General features: G+C 48.4%; 2 protein-coding genes across 2 annotated transcripts; both read left to right on the top strand.

The window, feature by feature from the left end:
- Window positions 1-3,148: 3,148 nt before the first annotated feature.
- LOC119315600 (serine carboxypeptidase-like 51) lies at window positions 3,149-6,086 on the top strand. Its single transcript, XM_037590157.1, has 11 exons — window positions 3,149-3,299; window positions 3,398-3,492; window positions 3,599-3,706; window positions 3,816-4,103; window positions 4,207-4,274; window positions 4,393-4,498; window positions 4,605-4,880; window positions 5,001-5,051; window positions 5,658-5,710; window positions 5,794-5,926; window positions 6,018-6,086. The coding sequence occupies exons 1-11, from the start codon at window positions 3,149-3,151 to the stop codon at window positions 6,084-6,086; spliced, it is 1,398 nt and encodes a 465-aa protein (XP_037446054.1).
- A 998-nt stretch (window positions 6,087-7,084) lies between these two features.
- LOC119318954 (phospholipase D delta-like) lies at window positions 7,085-12,850 on the top strand. Its single transcript, XM_037593497.1, has 3 exons — window positions 7,085-8,066; window positions 9,271-9,387; window positions 11,182-12,850. Exons 1-3 carry the CDS (start codon window positions 7,086-7,088, stop codon window positions 12,682-12,684), a joined length of 2,601 nt encoding a protein of 866 aa, XP_037449394.1. The 5' UTR covers window position 7,085; the 3' UTR covers window positions 12,685-12,850.
- The last annotated feature ends 2,255 nt before the right edge of the window (window positions 12,851-15,105 follow it).

The raw sequence follows: 15,105 nt of genomic DNA, 5'->3' as shown, positions 1-15,105 counted from the left end.
GTGAATATCACAACCTCAACTTGTTTTTTAACAAACTTGGGATTGCTCATCGTGTGTCTTGTCCTCATACACATCAGCAGAATGAGACTGCTGAACGTAAGCATCATCATCTTGTAGAAACTGGCATTACTTTATTAGCTCATGCCTCCGTACCTTTTAGGTTCTGGAGTGATGCTTTCTCCACTGCCTGTTTTTTGATCAATAGGCTGCCCTCACGACTACTGAATATGAAAACTCCGCTTGAACTCTTGCTTAATGAAATCCCAGATTACACCTTTCTCAAAGTCTTCGGGTGTGCATGTTGGCCTCATTTGCGTCCGTATAACAAACATAAGCTAGAGTTTCGGTCGAAAAAGTGTGTTTTTCTTGGGTATAGTTCCCTTCACAAAGGGTACAAATGCCTGCATGTTCCTACCAAATCGCGTCTGCATTTCTCATGACGTTGTATTTGATGAGAATGTGTTTCCCTTTCGCGCACTTCCGAACACATCTATGCCAGACGTTTCTTCTACCACACCTACGCCTGATCAATTTGTGGATGTTGCAAATGCTCCTGTGTTGCTTCCTAACCATGCTGCAGGTATTGGACGTGGTGCTCGTCTTGAGCTCCTTGAGGAACAGGCATCGACGCACGCTCCGAATCCGGGGGATGATCGCGTGCATGGGGCATGCATACCGGGCAGCACCCAGCAACCCGCGGGAGCTGCACCCGCAGCCGCCTCGCGGGCGTCGCCCTCGCCCGCCCCGCAGGCATTGCCCTCGCCTGTGGCCGCCTCACGGGCATCGCCCTTGCCCGCCATACGGGCGTCGCCTGAGCCCGCTTCGCAGGTGGTGTCTCTTGGGCCGGCCACTTCCTCTCCTGGCCCAGGAACTTCGGCGCTTGATGGGCCGGCCTCGCCGGGCCACACACCACCCGCCTCTCCAGCGCCAGATGGCTCTGGCGTGAGCCTGGGCGACTCGGCCTCGCCCCTGTCATCTCCTGCATCAAGCCCGACGCCGCAACCACAAACTGCTGCTCCTCGACCTCGCACACGCAGCCAGACTGGTGTTTCTCAGCCCAAGATCCGTACCGATGGGACTGTAGTGTGGCTCGCCGCGTGAATGGCTCATGCTGCTGAGGATCCCACTGCTGAGCCTCGCCATTTTCAGGCTGCACTTGGCATTCCTCACTGGCGTGCTGCGATGGAACAGGAGTTTCAAGCGTTGCTGAAGAATGACACCTGGCAGCTTGTTCCCCCCGTATCTGGGGTCAATATCATTGATTCTAAGTGGGTGTTTAAAGTTAAGAGACATGCTGATGGCTCCATCGAGCGTTACAAAGCAAGGCTAGTGGCTAAGGGCTTCAAACAGAGGTATGGTCTTGATTATGAAGACACGTTTAGTCCAGTTATCAAGCCCACTACCATTCGCTTGCTGTTGTCCCTTGCTATTACTCGCGGATGGTTTCTCCGTCAGCTTGATGTGCAGAACGCTTTCTTGCATGGAGTCCTGGAGGAGGAGGTCTATATGCGTCAGCCGCCAGGGTTTGTGGATCCTGCACGTCCTCATCATCTCTGTCGTCTTTTTAAGGCGCTCTATGGGCTTAAGCAGGCTCCTCGTGCCTGGCACGCACGACTTGGCTCGGTTTTGAGGGCACTTGGGTTTATTCCCTCCACTGCTGACACATCGCTGTTTCTTCTTCAGCGTCCTGAGGTTACGATGTACTTACTGGTCTATGTTGATGATATTATCCTCATCAGTTCCTCAGATGTTGCAGCAGATCGTCTTGTGGTTGCGTTGAGTGGTGATTTTGCTGTCAAGGATCTAGGTGCTCTGCACTTCTTCCTGGGTCTGGAGGTTTCACGTTCTTCTGCTGGAGTAACTCTTACTCAGAAGAAGTATTCTCTGGATTTGTTGCGTCGTGCTGGTATGTTGAAGTGTAAACCTGCCAGTACTCCGATGTCTGCCACTGATCGGTTGTCTGCTCTTGATGGAGACCCTCTCTCACCTGATGATGCCACTGAGTACCGCAGTCTTGATGGAGGCCTGCAGTATCTTACTATCACCAGACCAGATGTCTCTTATGCAGTCAATCGTGTCTGTCAGTTTCTTCATGCACCCAAGACATCTCATTGGTCAGCTGTGAAGCGCATCCTGCGTTATATCTGTCTCACTGCGTCCTATGGTTTGCTCCTCCAACCTGCGCCGTCTTATGAGATCTCAGCCTTTTTAGATGCAGACTGGGCTGGTAGTCCTGATGACCGGCGATCCAGGGGGGGTATGCAGTGTTTCTTGGCTCTAACCTGATCGCTTGGAATGCTCGCAAGCAGGCTACGGTGTCTCACAGCAGTACTGAAGCTGAGTACAAAGCAGTTGCTGATGCGACGGCTGAGATCATTTGGGTTCAGTCTTTGTTCCCTTCGGCTCCTTCTCCAGTGCTTTGGTGTGATAACATTGGTGCTACGTACTTGTCATCTAATCCAGTGTTTCATGCTCGGACGAAACACATTGAGGTTGACTATCACTTCGTTCGAGAGCGTGTTGCACAGAAGCTGCTTAGCATCAAGTTCATCTCATCAAAAGATCAATTTGCTGACATCTTCACGAAGCCTCTCCCACAACCACAGTTTGTAGGCTGCAGGCGCAATCTTAACTTAGTTTGTACTTCAGGCCACAGTTAAGATTGAGGGAGGGTGTTAAACTGTATATGTATACGTAGACTTGTTTATACGTAGACTTGTGTATACACCTTGTACTTGTACCCTTTGGTACTTATATATAATGAGATAGCCGCACCCCCTTGGGTGTCGAGCAGTTGCCCAATATTCTGGTTTAACAGGCTGAAGCATGGCTACGTCTACGTGCATCCTCGTTTGAAGCGCGGCCGGCGAGAGATGCATGGGATCACTGTCGTGGTAGCCAGCAGCTCTGACCAAGCCGCCTTGGAGCGGGGTGAAATTGCCGGCGTAATTGTGGTCGACCGGACGTCGTTACGACTGATGCTGCTGGCTAGCCGCCGCATTAGAACTCCCGACGAAGCAATTGTTTATGCGCAGCCTATGTCGCACAATGGCGGCACCTATTTTAGGCGCGTAACGCTTGTTACTAGACGCACGCCCACCACAGACCACAGTCCGTGCAAGTCCGCGCATAACGCGCCACTTGGAAGATGGGCAAGTACTGCCGCCCCGTCGCTCTGTCCTCTCTCCTGCTGCTCAGCCTCTGCTGCCTGTCTCTGCTCCGGGCTGGCTCCTCCGCGTCCGTCACCGCCGGCGCCACCGACGGCAGCGAGCTCTGGGGATACGTCGAAGTCCGGCCAAGTAATCCACGTGCTCCGTTCCCTATATACGCTGGTCTGGTCATCGTTTCGTTGGCGCGAGAGTCTGAGGCTGCTTTTGGTTTTTGGTGTGTGTTGCAGAGGCTCACCTCTTCTGGTGGTACTACAAGAGCCCGGAGAGGGTGTCCACGCCGTCAAAACCATGGCCCACCGTCCTCTGGCTGCAGGGCGGCCCGGTACACCATCATCTTCTCTTCTCTTCTTACTTACGTACCTATGCCGGAGCCATGGCTGCCCACCGTACCACCGAAAGCTCACCGTCGATGTCTCTCCGTCGAGCAGGGAGCGTCCGGCGTCGGGATCGGCAACTTCCTGGAGGTCGGGCCGCTGGACGTCGACCTCAACCCCCGCAACTCCACCTGGCTGCAGAAGGCCGACCTCATCTTCGTGGTCAGCCAGAGCTCGAAACTCCTCTCCATATTTGTTCTTCCTGACCTGACCAGTCGAGTCGGAACGTGTTCCCTGTGTTGATGGCTGGCTCGATGCATGGCAATGGCAGGACAACCCCGTGGGCGTCGGGTACAGCTACGTGGAGAACGCCAGCGAGCTGGTGACCAGCGACTGGCAGGCGGCCGCGGACGCCACGGCGCTCCTCAGGGCGCTAGCCACGGAGGTGCCCGCCCTGCGGGAGGGCAGCCCGCTGTTCCTCGTCGCCGAGTCCTATGGCGGCAAGTACGCTGTCACGCTCGGCGTCTCCGCCGTCCGGGCCATCCGCGCCGGCGAGCTCAACCTCACGCTCGCCGGCGTCGCGCTCGGTGACAGCTTCATCTCGCCGGAGGACTTCGCGGTGAGCGAAATGGTTTCTTGGATTTCTATTTGATCTCATCGCGTAGCATAATGCGTTGTTAAGATTAATAAGAGCGCTCTTTTGGATGGATGGATCGGAGCAGCTCTCCTACGCGCCGCTGCTGCTGGACGTGTCGAGGCTGGACGACAACGCCGGCGACGCCGCCAAAGGGTAACATTCGAGCTACCATGCCTACCTTCCTGCCTTCTTGCTTAACACGGCAAAAAAAGGAAACATATATTCGGACTCACCGATCACATGCATGCATGCGCGCGCAAACTCTGACCAGGATGGCGGCGACCGTGAAGGAGCAGATCGCTGCGGGGCAGTTCGCCGCCGCGTGGAAGTCATGGACGGACTTGCTTTTGTTTATCGAGTCGAAGAGCGCCAGCGTTGTAAGTGTGAACTAGCTTTCAACTAACTTAGTGTAGCTTTCAACTAGCTTAGTGTGGCTTTCAACTTCTTTGAAAACCTTAGGGGGTTTTGTTTTCCCCTTTGTAGGACACCTATAACTTCTTGCTTGAAGCCGGCATGGACCCGGTGTCAGCGGCCTCTTCGTCATCGGTGGCGGCGGCGAGCAATGCCCAGACAATGAAGTACTCGACGTACCTCAGCCGCAAGGAGGCTACATCTAGCCCCAACACCTTAAGCGGCATCATGAACGGGGTCATCAAGGAGAAGCTCAAAATCATCCCCAGTAACCTCACGTGGCAAGGGATATCTGAGCTGGTCTACAACGCGCTGGTCAATGACTTCATGAAGCCTAGGATAGACGAGGCAAGTGAGCCTGGCTCCAGACCGACCGACAAATATTTGTTCATTTTACTTTTGTTTTGTTAAACTACGACGAAAGGGACGATGTTTCACTAATTGATGAACTCTCTGCAATTTCCACAGGTTGATGAGTTGTTGTCTTACGGCGTGAATGTGACAGTGTACAATGGCCAGGTGACTGTTGCTCTTCATTTTTGCTTAATGTCTCTGGCAAATAGTACCTATAAAAACCTTGACATTTTTTTGTGTGCTTGTGAATTATTATAGGCGTAATGTTAGTACATATATATTTGTTGATTGTTCATGAAGTTTATTAATAGGAGTAATGAAAGAACATTTAGTCAAATTACAAATCAAATCACCGTGAAATTTTCTTGAAATATTACTTCCAATTTAGAAAGAGAAATGGTGTCACCATGCAATTTACAAATGGAAACTGGCCAACTTGTAACCAAGACACTAAAAACGACTTGATTTCATCTTCGGTGTGAAGCAAATGGTTGATTGCTACGAATGGTCGATGTACTGTCGATTGGACGAAGGTACCAGATTAGCAATGGAAGCATTTTGAGTAAGAAACGGCTCCTGAATTTGAGATGAATTTTTTTTCTGAATAAAATGTTCACATGAACTTTCGTCTTTCAGTTTAGAGACAACCACTCCCACGGTCCACATTCTGTACCCAGCTATTTCCAAATGAATAGCATTTCATGAATGGGCGTAATTTATGTAAGTCTCTATTTATAGTACTAGAAGTCCAACAAATTTATTCTTGTGAAGCTTGATGTGATCTGCTCGACGATCGGCGCAGAAGCATGGGTGCAGAAGCTCAAGTGAGGCCCTCAATTCCTCTGTCACGCTTCACCTCGTCGTTCAGATAGGTGTGAGCCCTCTAATCACGCTTTTGTACTTTCAGATGGGAGGGGCTAAAGAACTTCACAAGCCTGCCAAGGCAACCCCTGTACTGTGGGTCCTCCAAGGTCACCCAGGCCTTCGTCAGATCCTACAAGAACTTGCATTTCTACTGGATCCTTCGAGCCGGACACTTTGTAAGCTCATCAACATATATGCTTCCCTCCTTGGTGTCTTATATGATGCTCTTGAGCTGAAGTTGATATTGGTGCATGTCTGATATTGCAGGTGCCTGCTGACCAGCCTTGCATTGCACTGAGCATGATAGGTAGCATAACCCAGTCTCCGGCAAGTTAGATGATACACCAACTATAGCTCTATTGTACTTTTTTGGTGGGGTAGCTCTATTGTACCATCTGCGAGAAGATAAATGGTGATCATAATTCAGTGAAAACCCATGTTCCGACCTTTGCTGATTGGATTTGGGAACAACAGCTTTGGCACATCATTCCCTTCTTGGAGATGCTTCTATAGGAGACTTGTATTCCTGGTATTGTCATGGTTTGGTTGATGTGCCTGCTTGGTGTGTGTCACCATTTCTCTTTCCTTATATATTTCTAATTATTTTGTTGTGTGAATCCTCGATGTTTTGAATAGCTCTTCATATCGTGTTGTTATAGAGAGCTAGGTGTAATTGATATCTTCTTAGTATTAGTATTTTTTTCTTATCAGAAAATAAATCATTGCACCAATGCTAAAATCCAAAATAAAAAGACTTTCCGCCGACTAAGTTAGTCGCCATTGTTGCTACCCTTCTTCGTCTTCGGTGACCTCTCTCGTGCCTCCTGTTGTGGCTGCCTTTCGCACCTCTTGTTGCTTGTGGCCCCCTCAACAGAGACCGAGGTGGGTCGATAAAAATTGTAGCAAAGAAAATGAAAACAAAAGAAACACTACTTTTCCAATGTTAAAGGTCCAAAGGTTGATTTAAATGTTTTTTCATGAAGAAGTATATTACATACAACCCCGTAAAGAAAAGTATATTACGTACTCTATTTAATATATTTGTATCATGGCGTGTACATCATCCTAAACTCGAAAAGAAACGAGAGAAAACGGAAAAGGAGGGGGACGTTGAGTAGAGGAGCAGCACAAGCATCAGCCTCGAGCCAAGCCAAGAATCGCATCTCAGGGGCCCACCTGACCTCTCAGGTCCACGCTGTTTCCTCGTTTGCCCCACCTGTCAGTCTCTTGCAACGCCTGCTAATTAGCTCATAAAGGTGGCGGGAGCATAACGGCACGGCCCGGAGATCGGACGCGCGCAAACGCACGCCGACGGACCGGCCGGCCATGTCGTCCATGGCCGACGACGGCGAGCGGCTCGAGCTCCTCCACGGCGACCTCGACCTGACCATCCACGAGGCGTGCGGCCTCCCCAACATGGACGTCCTCTCCACCATCCTCCGCCGGCTCTGCATCCGGCCCCGCCGTCTCCCCAGCCGCAACGTCGACGCCGACACCGACGCCGACAGCCCCCTCCGCCGCCGCCGCCGCCGCCGCCAAAAGCCTCGCGGCCGCCACAGCATCGTCCCGACCTCCGACCCCTACGCCGTCGTCGCCGTGTCGGGGCCGGACGGCCCGGACACCACGCTCGCGCGCACCTACGTCGTCCGCAACTCCGAGGCCCCGGACTGGTCGGCGCGCATACGCATCCCCCTCGCGCACGAGGCCTCCCGCCTCGTCCTCCAGGTCAGGGACTCCGACCCCTTCGGCTCCGACCTCATCGGCTTCGCCACCCTCCCGGCCGCAACCCTCCTCGACGGCAAGCCCATCGCGGACGCCTGGCTCCCGCTGCTCCGCCCGGACGGCCGCGGCCCGCCGAAACCCAACTCCGCCATCCGCGTCTCCCTCACCTTCACCCCCGCATCGTCGTCGTCCTCCCGGCGGCGCCACCGCTTCGGCGGCGTGCCGGCGTACTTCCCGGCGCGGCACGGGTGCGAGCTGAAGCTGTACCAGGACGCGCACGTGGCGGTGGGGGCGCCGTGCTCGTACGAGCGCGGGCGGTGCTGGGAGGACGTGTGCATGGCGGTGCTGGGGGCGCAGAAGCTGGTGTACGTGGCGGGGTGGGCGGTGGGCGCGAGGGTGCGGCTGCTGCGGGAGGAGATGTCGCCGGAGATGGCGGAGAAGGCGGCGGAGGTGAGGGCGCTGGCCGGCGTGGAGGTGGAGAAGATGGCGCTGGGGGATCTGCTCAAGTACAAGTCGCAGGAGGGCGTACGCGTCTGCCTCCTCGTCTCTGACCATCACGACACTCCCCTGCACCCCAGCTTCTTCCTAAACACGGTAAGATCAGCATGCTAGTGCGTAATTGGCGATTCCAATGGAATTTCGTCAAAATTTAGCAAATTTCAGCGAGTTCAGTACGTGCCAACATATTTGCAGTTCGATCAGGTTATCTCAGTTAGAAATGAATTGGGGCCAAATTCCAACTTTTGCCAATTTTTATCAAAATTCATATATATATATATATATATATATATATATAAATTTGTGTCCAAAATACATGATTGGGTAAAACCAATTGAATATATCGCATTTGGATTGGAACCAGAAGTTCCCACACACAAAAAGGAATTTGAACCAGTAAGTCCATGTACTATTGCATTGGTCTTTGTATGCTTTAGCGAGCATTTAAGGCAAGGTTGAGTTGTCATTACGGTGATTTATGATAATCCTGTTTGCCTTACTAGATTTTTGCCCTCTTTTGTGTTTGTTTGGTTTTTCTGTTTATATTTGTCCTATTTTTCTACGTGAGGTTATAAAACAAGATAATATCATGTGAAAGTCAAGCTTCGGTGGAAACCGATGGAAACCACGTGCAAAAGTATGTTTTGAAGTTTTGAGCAAATCTAATAGAAAATACGACATGTTAACAACATGATGTTCTATTAGCATGTGAACTTCCAAGTTGAAACACAAATTTGATAATGAGGTGCAAAAAAAATCAGCATTGAATAGTGCCGAACAAGAAATGTCTCTTAACATAAATCGTTTTTATTGTAGCGTGTAAACTGTTTTGTGTTTGAACTTGGAATTTCACATGTCAGTATAACACCACTCTCTTAACATAATGCATTTTTTTAGAATTTTTGAAACTTTCAAACATGGTTTCCACAAAGTTTTCATTGAAACTTGGTTTTCACACGATATTTTGTCATAAAACAAAGCACAAGACATCACAATTTGGCAACTGAGTCTAAACATCATGGAAGAGAATATTGACAATTTATTGATAAATGCCCATGTGAATAAAAGTATAAATTGAAGTTTGGATATAGCATGCTTCTCTTGAATACGATGTTGAAATTCCTAGTATCAATATGAATACCAAAGATGCAATATGAAAATTCTCTGACACGAGAAAAACCTTAGTGGAAGAACTCAATATCTAGAATTTGAGGCTCGTATACATCACTAAACGTGTGAATGAAGAAGAAAACATATAGGTGTATTCTTATGTTGTGTTTTTTATTTGCTATTTTATTAGGGAGGCATGATGCAAACTAGTGGCGAAGACACGAAGAAGTTTTTCAAACAGTCATCTGTGATTTGTGTACTCTCGCATCGCTACCCTAGAAGCAAAGTCGATATGGCCAAGCAAAAGGCAAGCTAAGATACCATATTTTCTCTTATATTTGTAATGTTTTTTGGTTTGTGTGATTTATTATTAACTACCTGATGGTTTCTTCGGACATTGGTCAAAATTTAGGTAAATGTGCAAATTAAATCCTTTAAGTTCACAAGTCCCGTATAATCTTATCGTACCAAATGCCTCAAAAAAATTCATAAAATTTTCATCATCCTCAGTTTAGCTTTGTGTCATTTCCACTACCTTTATTTTTAGTACATTAATTGTTCATGGAGCCTTGACGTATATATTTATTCGAGCTATATGTTTGAAAATATCATTTAAAAAAGATAAACTAATTTGTATACATTGCAGTTGCATAATTAGAAAAAAAAAACCAAACACATGGTTTGCGTATTACCCCAAAAATGAACAAATAGCAGGGATTAGTTGGTCATAAGCTGGTATAAACATGTCAGTGGAGTAATCTAAGTCCACATAATTCTATACATGTGCATTGACAAGTGATGTGATGAATGCTAGAGCATGTTTGCAAGAAAGGCCGGCAATTTGCCATTGTATGCAAGAACATGTAGTGCTATGCAAGTTGACGACAAACCTAAATCTGATGCCTCCCAATTGAGTAACTTCAGCAACTTCTTCCGAGCATTCTACCACCTCCAACTTTAACTCTACTATTTGCATTCAACTTATTAATTATGTGGGGCAAAATTAAACCAACTAACTTTTTTTGCTACTTTTCTCCTTCGATTCCACATGATCATAATCATCTACCTAAGCTTGCCCATTAAGTCGTCCAAGTTCAAAGTCTTGTGGTGCTTAATCCATTTATTGAATCACTCTCTCAGGTTGTTGGTTACATAGTCCACCTTACAAATGGTTGAGAACTGACTCCTAGTCCACAGTTGTACCTCGTCGTCCGGCGCATCTGCAGTCCCTCCATGGCTACCATCTCCAGCCCCTCCATGGCCGACCTCCGCGGCACTATCTTACCCAGCAATGTCGCCGCCCTTAATCTCTCCTGTGTCTCGCGAGTCCCCGCTGCCACCGTTGTGCCGCCATCGCTCGCTAGGTGTGGGAAGACATGGGGGAAAACCGAAAGAAAATCAGAGACGGTTTGTGTGATAGGCAGGGGCAATTTTCTCTGCCTTAAAAAACTGACAAGCAAACTAAACGATATATGCTAACAGAAGTGATGGAAGTGTTATAGAAGGCACAAATTTTAGAGTTAATGTTATATAAGGAGGGGGAAATCAGCGGAAATTCGCAGGGGCACCTAAGTGCGGGGGCACTAACCTGTCAAGCCTTGTCGCGCACTCGACCTGCCTCGCGATTCGCGAAGTAGTTGAATCTCGCATGAGGGCACATTAAAAAAGAAAATCCCTCAAAAAGATTTAGGTTTGAACGATGGAAATTACGATTTTTTCATCTAAAAATGCAAAGTTTCAACAAGTTTCTGAGATATATTTTTAAGCAATTTTTTCTGTCAATCGTAGACACATTTTTTTACACTTGTACTAAGTTTCAACAATCGAAACTTAATTTTTTTAAAGTAATCAAAATCTATTCAAAATTATCTTATTTCAAAGCACTGGTCACGAGGAACATTTAAAAGATATAGAACTTTGAAAATTGGAAGCCAAAATAAAAGGCTGGCACTTGAGTGCCCTCGCACTTGCGTGCCACAAATCCTCATCCTAGGAATCAGTGTTAAATAAAAAAACAACATTTAAAAGAGTGTTATATAACTTTTCTCAATTTGGAACTAGATGCATGAGCTGATCAGTGCGATGCCTGTCCAGCGTGCAGGTGGTGGGCACGCCGTACGCGCACAACCAGAAGAGCATCCTCGTCGACACGCCGGCGTCCGAGGCCACCCGCCGGATCACGGCTTTTCTGGGCGGCCTCGACCTCGCCGCTGGCCGATACGACACCCCGGCCCACCGGCTCTTCGGGGACCTCGACACCGTCTTCCGGGGGGACATCCACAACCCCACGCTCGGCGACGCCGCCGGGGAGAACGGGCCCCGTCTGCCGTGGCACGACATGCACTGCCGCCTCGACGGCGCCGCCGCGTACGACGTCCTCAAGAACTTCGAGCAGCGGTGGCGGAGGGCGACGGCCAGGCACTTGAAGGCGTCCAAGCACGGGAAGGACGATGCCCTGCTGAAGCTCCAGCGCATCCCCTGGATCCTCAGCCCGGTCGTCGCCGACGGCGAAGATGACGCCCTGCGCGTCCTGCCGGAGGATGACCCCCGGTGCTGGCACGCGCAGGTGTTCCGGTCGGTGGACGCCGGGTCGGTGAAGGGGTTCCCGCGCTCCTGGGAGACGGAGGAGATGGAGGCGCGGCACCTGCTCTGCGACAAGAGCCTGGCCGTGGAGCAGAGCATCCACGCGGCGTACGTGGCGGCGATCCGCGCCGCCGACCGGTTCGTGTACCTCGAGACCGAGCGCTTCCTGGGGTCGTCGTACGCGTGGCCGGCGCCGTTCCGGCACCCGGGCGCCGGCAACCTGGTGCCGATGGAGATCGCGCTGAAGGCGGCGAGCAAGATCAGGGCCGGGGAGGACTTCGCGGCGTACGTGGTGCTGCCGATGTGGCCGGCGGCGGAGGGGCCGCCTGGGTCGGCGCCGACGCAGGAGGCCCTCTTCTGGCAGGGGAAGACGATGCAGGCGATGTACGAGGTCGTCACGTCGGCGATCGTGGAGGCCGGGGCCAGCGGCAGAGCGCACCCGCAGGACTACCTCAACTTCTACTGCCTCGGCAACCGCGAACAGGCACCGGCGGATCTGTACGGACGGGCGGCGGAGACGGGGACGAGCCCGGCGGCGCTGGCGCGGAGGCACGGACGGTTCATGGTGTACGTGCACTCCAAGGGGATGGTCGTGGACGACGAGTACGTGCTCCTCGGCTCCGCGAACGTCAACCAGCGCTCCCTCTCCGGCTCCCGCGACACCGAGATCGCCGTCGGCGCGCACCAGCCGCATCACACCGGCCGGCGGCCGCGCGGGCAGGTGCACCGGTACAGGATGTCGCTGTGGGAGGAGCACCTGGGCGGGCTGGCTGAGGTGCTGAAGGCGCCGGAGTCGCCGGAGTGCGTGAGGCTGGTGAATCAGGTGGCCCGGGAGAACTGGGACAGGTACACGGACGAGGGGGAGGTGGTGGAGACGATGCAGGGGCACCTGATGAAGTATCCGGTGGAGGTGGACCACGACGGCAGCGTGTGGCCGCTGACGGGGCACGAGTTCTTCCCCGACGTCGGCGGCAGGGTCCTAGGCTCCACCAACAAGTTTCCCGATCATCTCACCATGTAGCCTTCCTACTGAGTACTGACCCTTTGAGCTCTAACATTATGTTTACACAAATTAAGGGAAATGGGATTTGTAGCAACCTACTGCACACTTACAACGCGTTTGAGTTCACAAAAGCTATATGTAAGTTGACTAAATTTATAATTTGGATAAGTCGATTTTGTGAGAGAAGTAATGGTTGAAGGAGGAAAAAGAAAGAAGGATCACTATTGGCGGATATTGTCTTTGGAGGCCGAGCTCCATGGAACTCGGTTTTGAAAATTTTGAATTTTGTCGAATTTCATATTTTCTACATTTTTAAAAAAACCTGAAAAAAACATATACATGAAGGCATAACACACATGTGTGTAAATTTTCAGGGCAAAATAAGTTGAAATGAGGGCTGTGCAAAAAAAGACAAATCTGGGGCTTTTTAACACATGATACTATTCATCCTTTCAGGCCATGAATTTATCTTTTTTGTACAGATCACATTTCAATGTTTTTCATTCTGAAATCTTACACACATAGACATAACATACTTGTTTACTTGCACAATTTTTTTCAGATTTTTTTGAAACCGAAAAGTTTGAATTTTGATTTGTTTTCAAGAAAAGGCCTCCATGGCTCCCGGGAGCCAAACGTCCACTCTCGACTATTGGATCTTAATCTAATGGCCTCAAAAATCGAGTTACCCAAAATAAATTTTCAGACGAATACACATAGTCCTAGTTGGGAAAGTGGGCATGGGTGCTTAGGATACGGAGTGGTATTACAATTTGACATTGGATGTAGGAAATTAAGGGTGAAGCTTGCTCCTTGTTTTTTTGTTTTGAGTTGAGCGTACTCCTTGTTTGGTTAGTATTAAGAATTAGTAAAATATTATAGTACTTAAAAACATGATAACTTAAGTTATGATGAGCGTCAAGATGTAATTAAAACAACTATCTTCCAATTTTCATCACCTCCCATGTTACTAAAAACGACGCAAGTGGACTATCAACTCTCACACATAAATCGTAAGACGGATTTGAGGTCATGTGTCTTCTAAATTCCCATTCCCTACTTCTAGTTACCTCTAATCAAACTTGTTATTACGCACTTCCTCCGTCTCATAATATAATAGCGTTTTTAACACTTCGCAGGGAGTAAGAGATAGAATCAGTGGAAAAAAAGAGCATGTAGCCTCTAATTCACATCTAGATGTTTTCTAAGGATGCCACATCTAAACTCTTACAAATACACAGTGACAAGGAACCCAAAAAAAAGTTGGGACAAAAAATAGACCACAAACATAGTAGACATCAAGTTAGATGTGACATAACTATGTCACATCTAGATGTGTTCTATACAGACCCTTTGAGTTTTGACGTATACTGCCAAACAATTGTAACTAAACATGGGAAGTAAGTATTGATATGTGTGCACTCACCTCAATTAGCAAGTGCTAATGGTGTCTGAATTAGCACTCTAAAGGATCTGAATTCTTTGACATAAGTGTTGTAACAAATCTGCATCAACAGTTTCTTTTCTGCCGGTATTCACAATAACATTTTAATCAAACCTCTCGAAGGGGAGAAAGGTGAAAAACAATTCTACTGCACACTTAAATTTATTGAAAGGTGGAAATAAACATAATGGAGATGGTAGGTATCGACCATTAGTCCTTATACATATAACATAAAAAATAATCTTTCCTCAAAATTTAGGAAATTTAGTCATTGTTGTACATGCCAAAATAATTAGACTTCCATCAAAATATTTGAGTGGCACATTAACTGGAGCCAAATGTGATCTCAATTTTTTTTTCAAACTGTAATTGGATTTAGACAATTTCAAGTGCAATTTTCCATACTAGCGAAACTAAATACCCTTTTTTAACTTTCAATCATTTCATTAGTGTCTGGACTCTTTCCAAACCAAAATGCGGGACCATGATTGCTACTCGTATGACTAATTTGTGTGGAACCTAATTAGGAAAGATTAGTTGGATATCTTACCTTGGATTTGAAGAGTACTATCTGTGCACCACAACCTCTATCTTTGTATGATCAACAAGATTTTAGATCTCTTTTAAATACTAAATGAAAACATGAAGATTGTAACACAAATACATGTGCAAATAAAAAATATATGAAATAAAATATGGATATAACATGAGAAATACATATGAATAGTGCACCTTCCTACATAAAAAATAACAATAAAAATGCCTATAGATTGGTCAAAATCTTAATTCTATATTACAAACCAAACCTTAGCGAGACAACTCAAATCGCAAGATTAAAGCTTGTTGACGCTGATAGTAGTGGCACTAAAGTTAGAGAACAAATCATTGTCTACGTATATGGGGATTTCGAGTTTTTTTATGCAACATGATGCAAGTTGGTAACTTATCTCCACCCAAAAATAAGTCTTCACTATCTTTTCCGAGGCTATGGTGGC

Source organism: Triticum dicoccoides, chromosome 6A, assembly GCF_002162155.2.
Source record: "Triticum dicoccoides isolate Atlit2015 ecotype Zavitan chromosome 6A, WEW_v2.0, whole genome shotgun sequence".
NCBI classification, from domain to species: Eukaryota; Viridiplantae; Streptophyta; class Magnoliopsida; order Poales; family Poaceae; genus Triticum; species Triticum dicoccoides.
Note: the sequence above shows the minus strand (reverse complement) of the source record. Positions and strands in the feature narration are given on the sequence as shown.

Bases quoted from the DNA above. Each gene is read 5' to 3' on its own strand.
- LOC119315600 (XM_037590157.1), top strand. From the start codon at position 3,149: ATGGGCAAGTACTGCCGCCCCGTCGCTCTGTCCTCTCTCCTGCTGCTC. The intron at 3,707-3,815 runs GTCAGCCAGAGC...TGGCAATGGCAG, and splicing joins AGGCCGACCTCATCTTCGTG to GACAACCCCGTGGGCGTCGG. The intron at 4,104-4,206 runs GTGAGCGAAATG...GGATCGGAGCAG, and splicing joins TCTCGCCGGAGGACTTCGCG to CTCTCCTACGCGCCGCTGCT.
- LOC119318954 (XM_037593497.1), top strand. From the start codon at position 7,086: ATGGCCGACGACGGCGAGCGGCTCGAGCTCCTCCACGGCGACCTCGAC. The intron at 8,067-9,270 runs GTAAGATCAGCA...CTATTTTATTAG, and splicing joins CCAGCTTCTTCCTAAACACG to GGAGGCATGATGCAAACTAG. The intron at 9,388-11,181 runs GCAAGCTAAGAT...TCCAGCGTGCAG, and splicing joins TCGATATGGCCAAGCAAAAG to GTGGTGGGCACGCCGTACGC.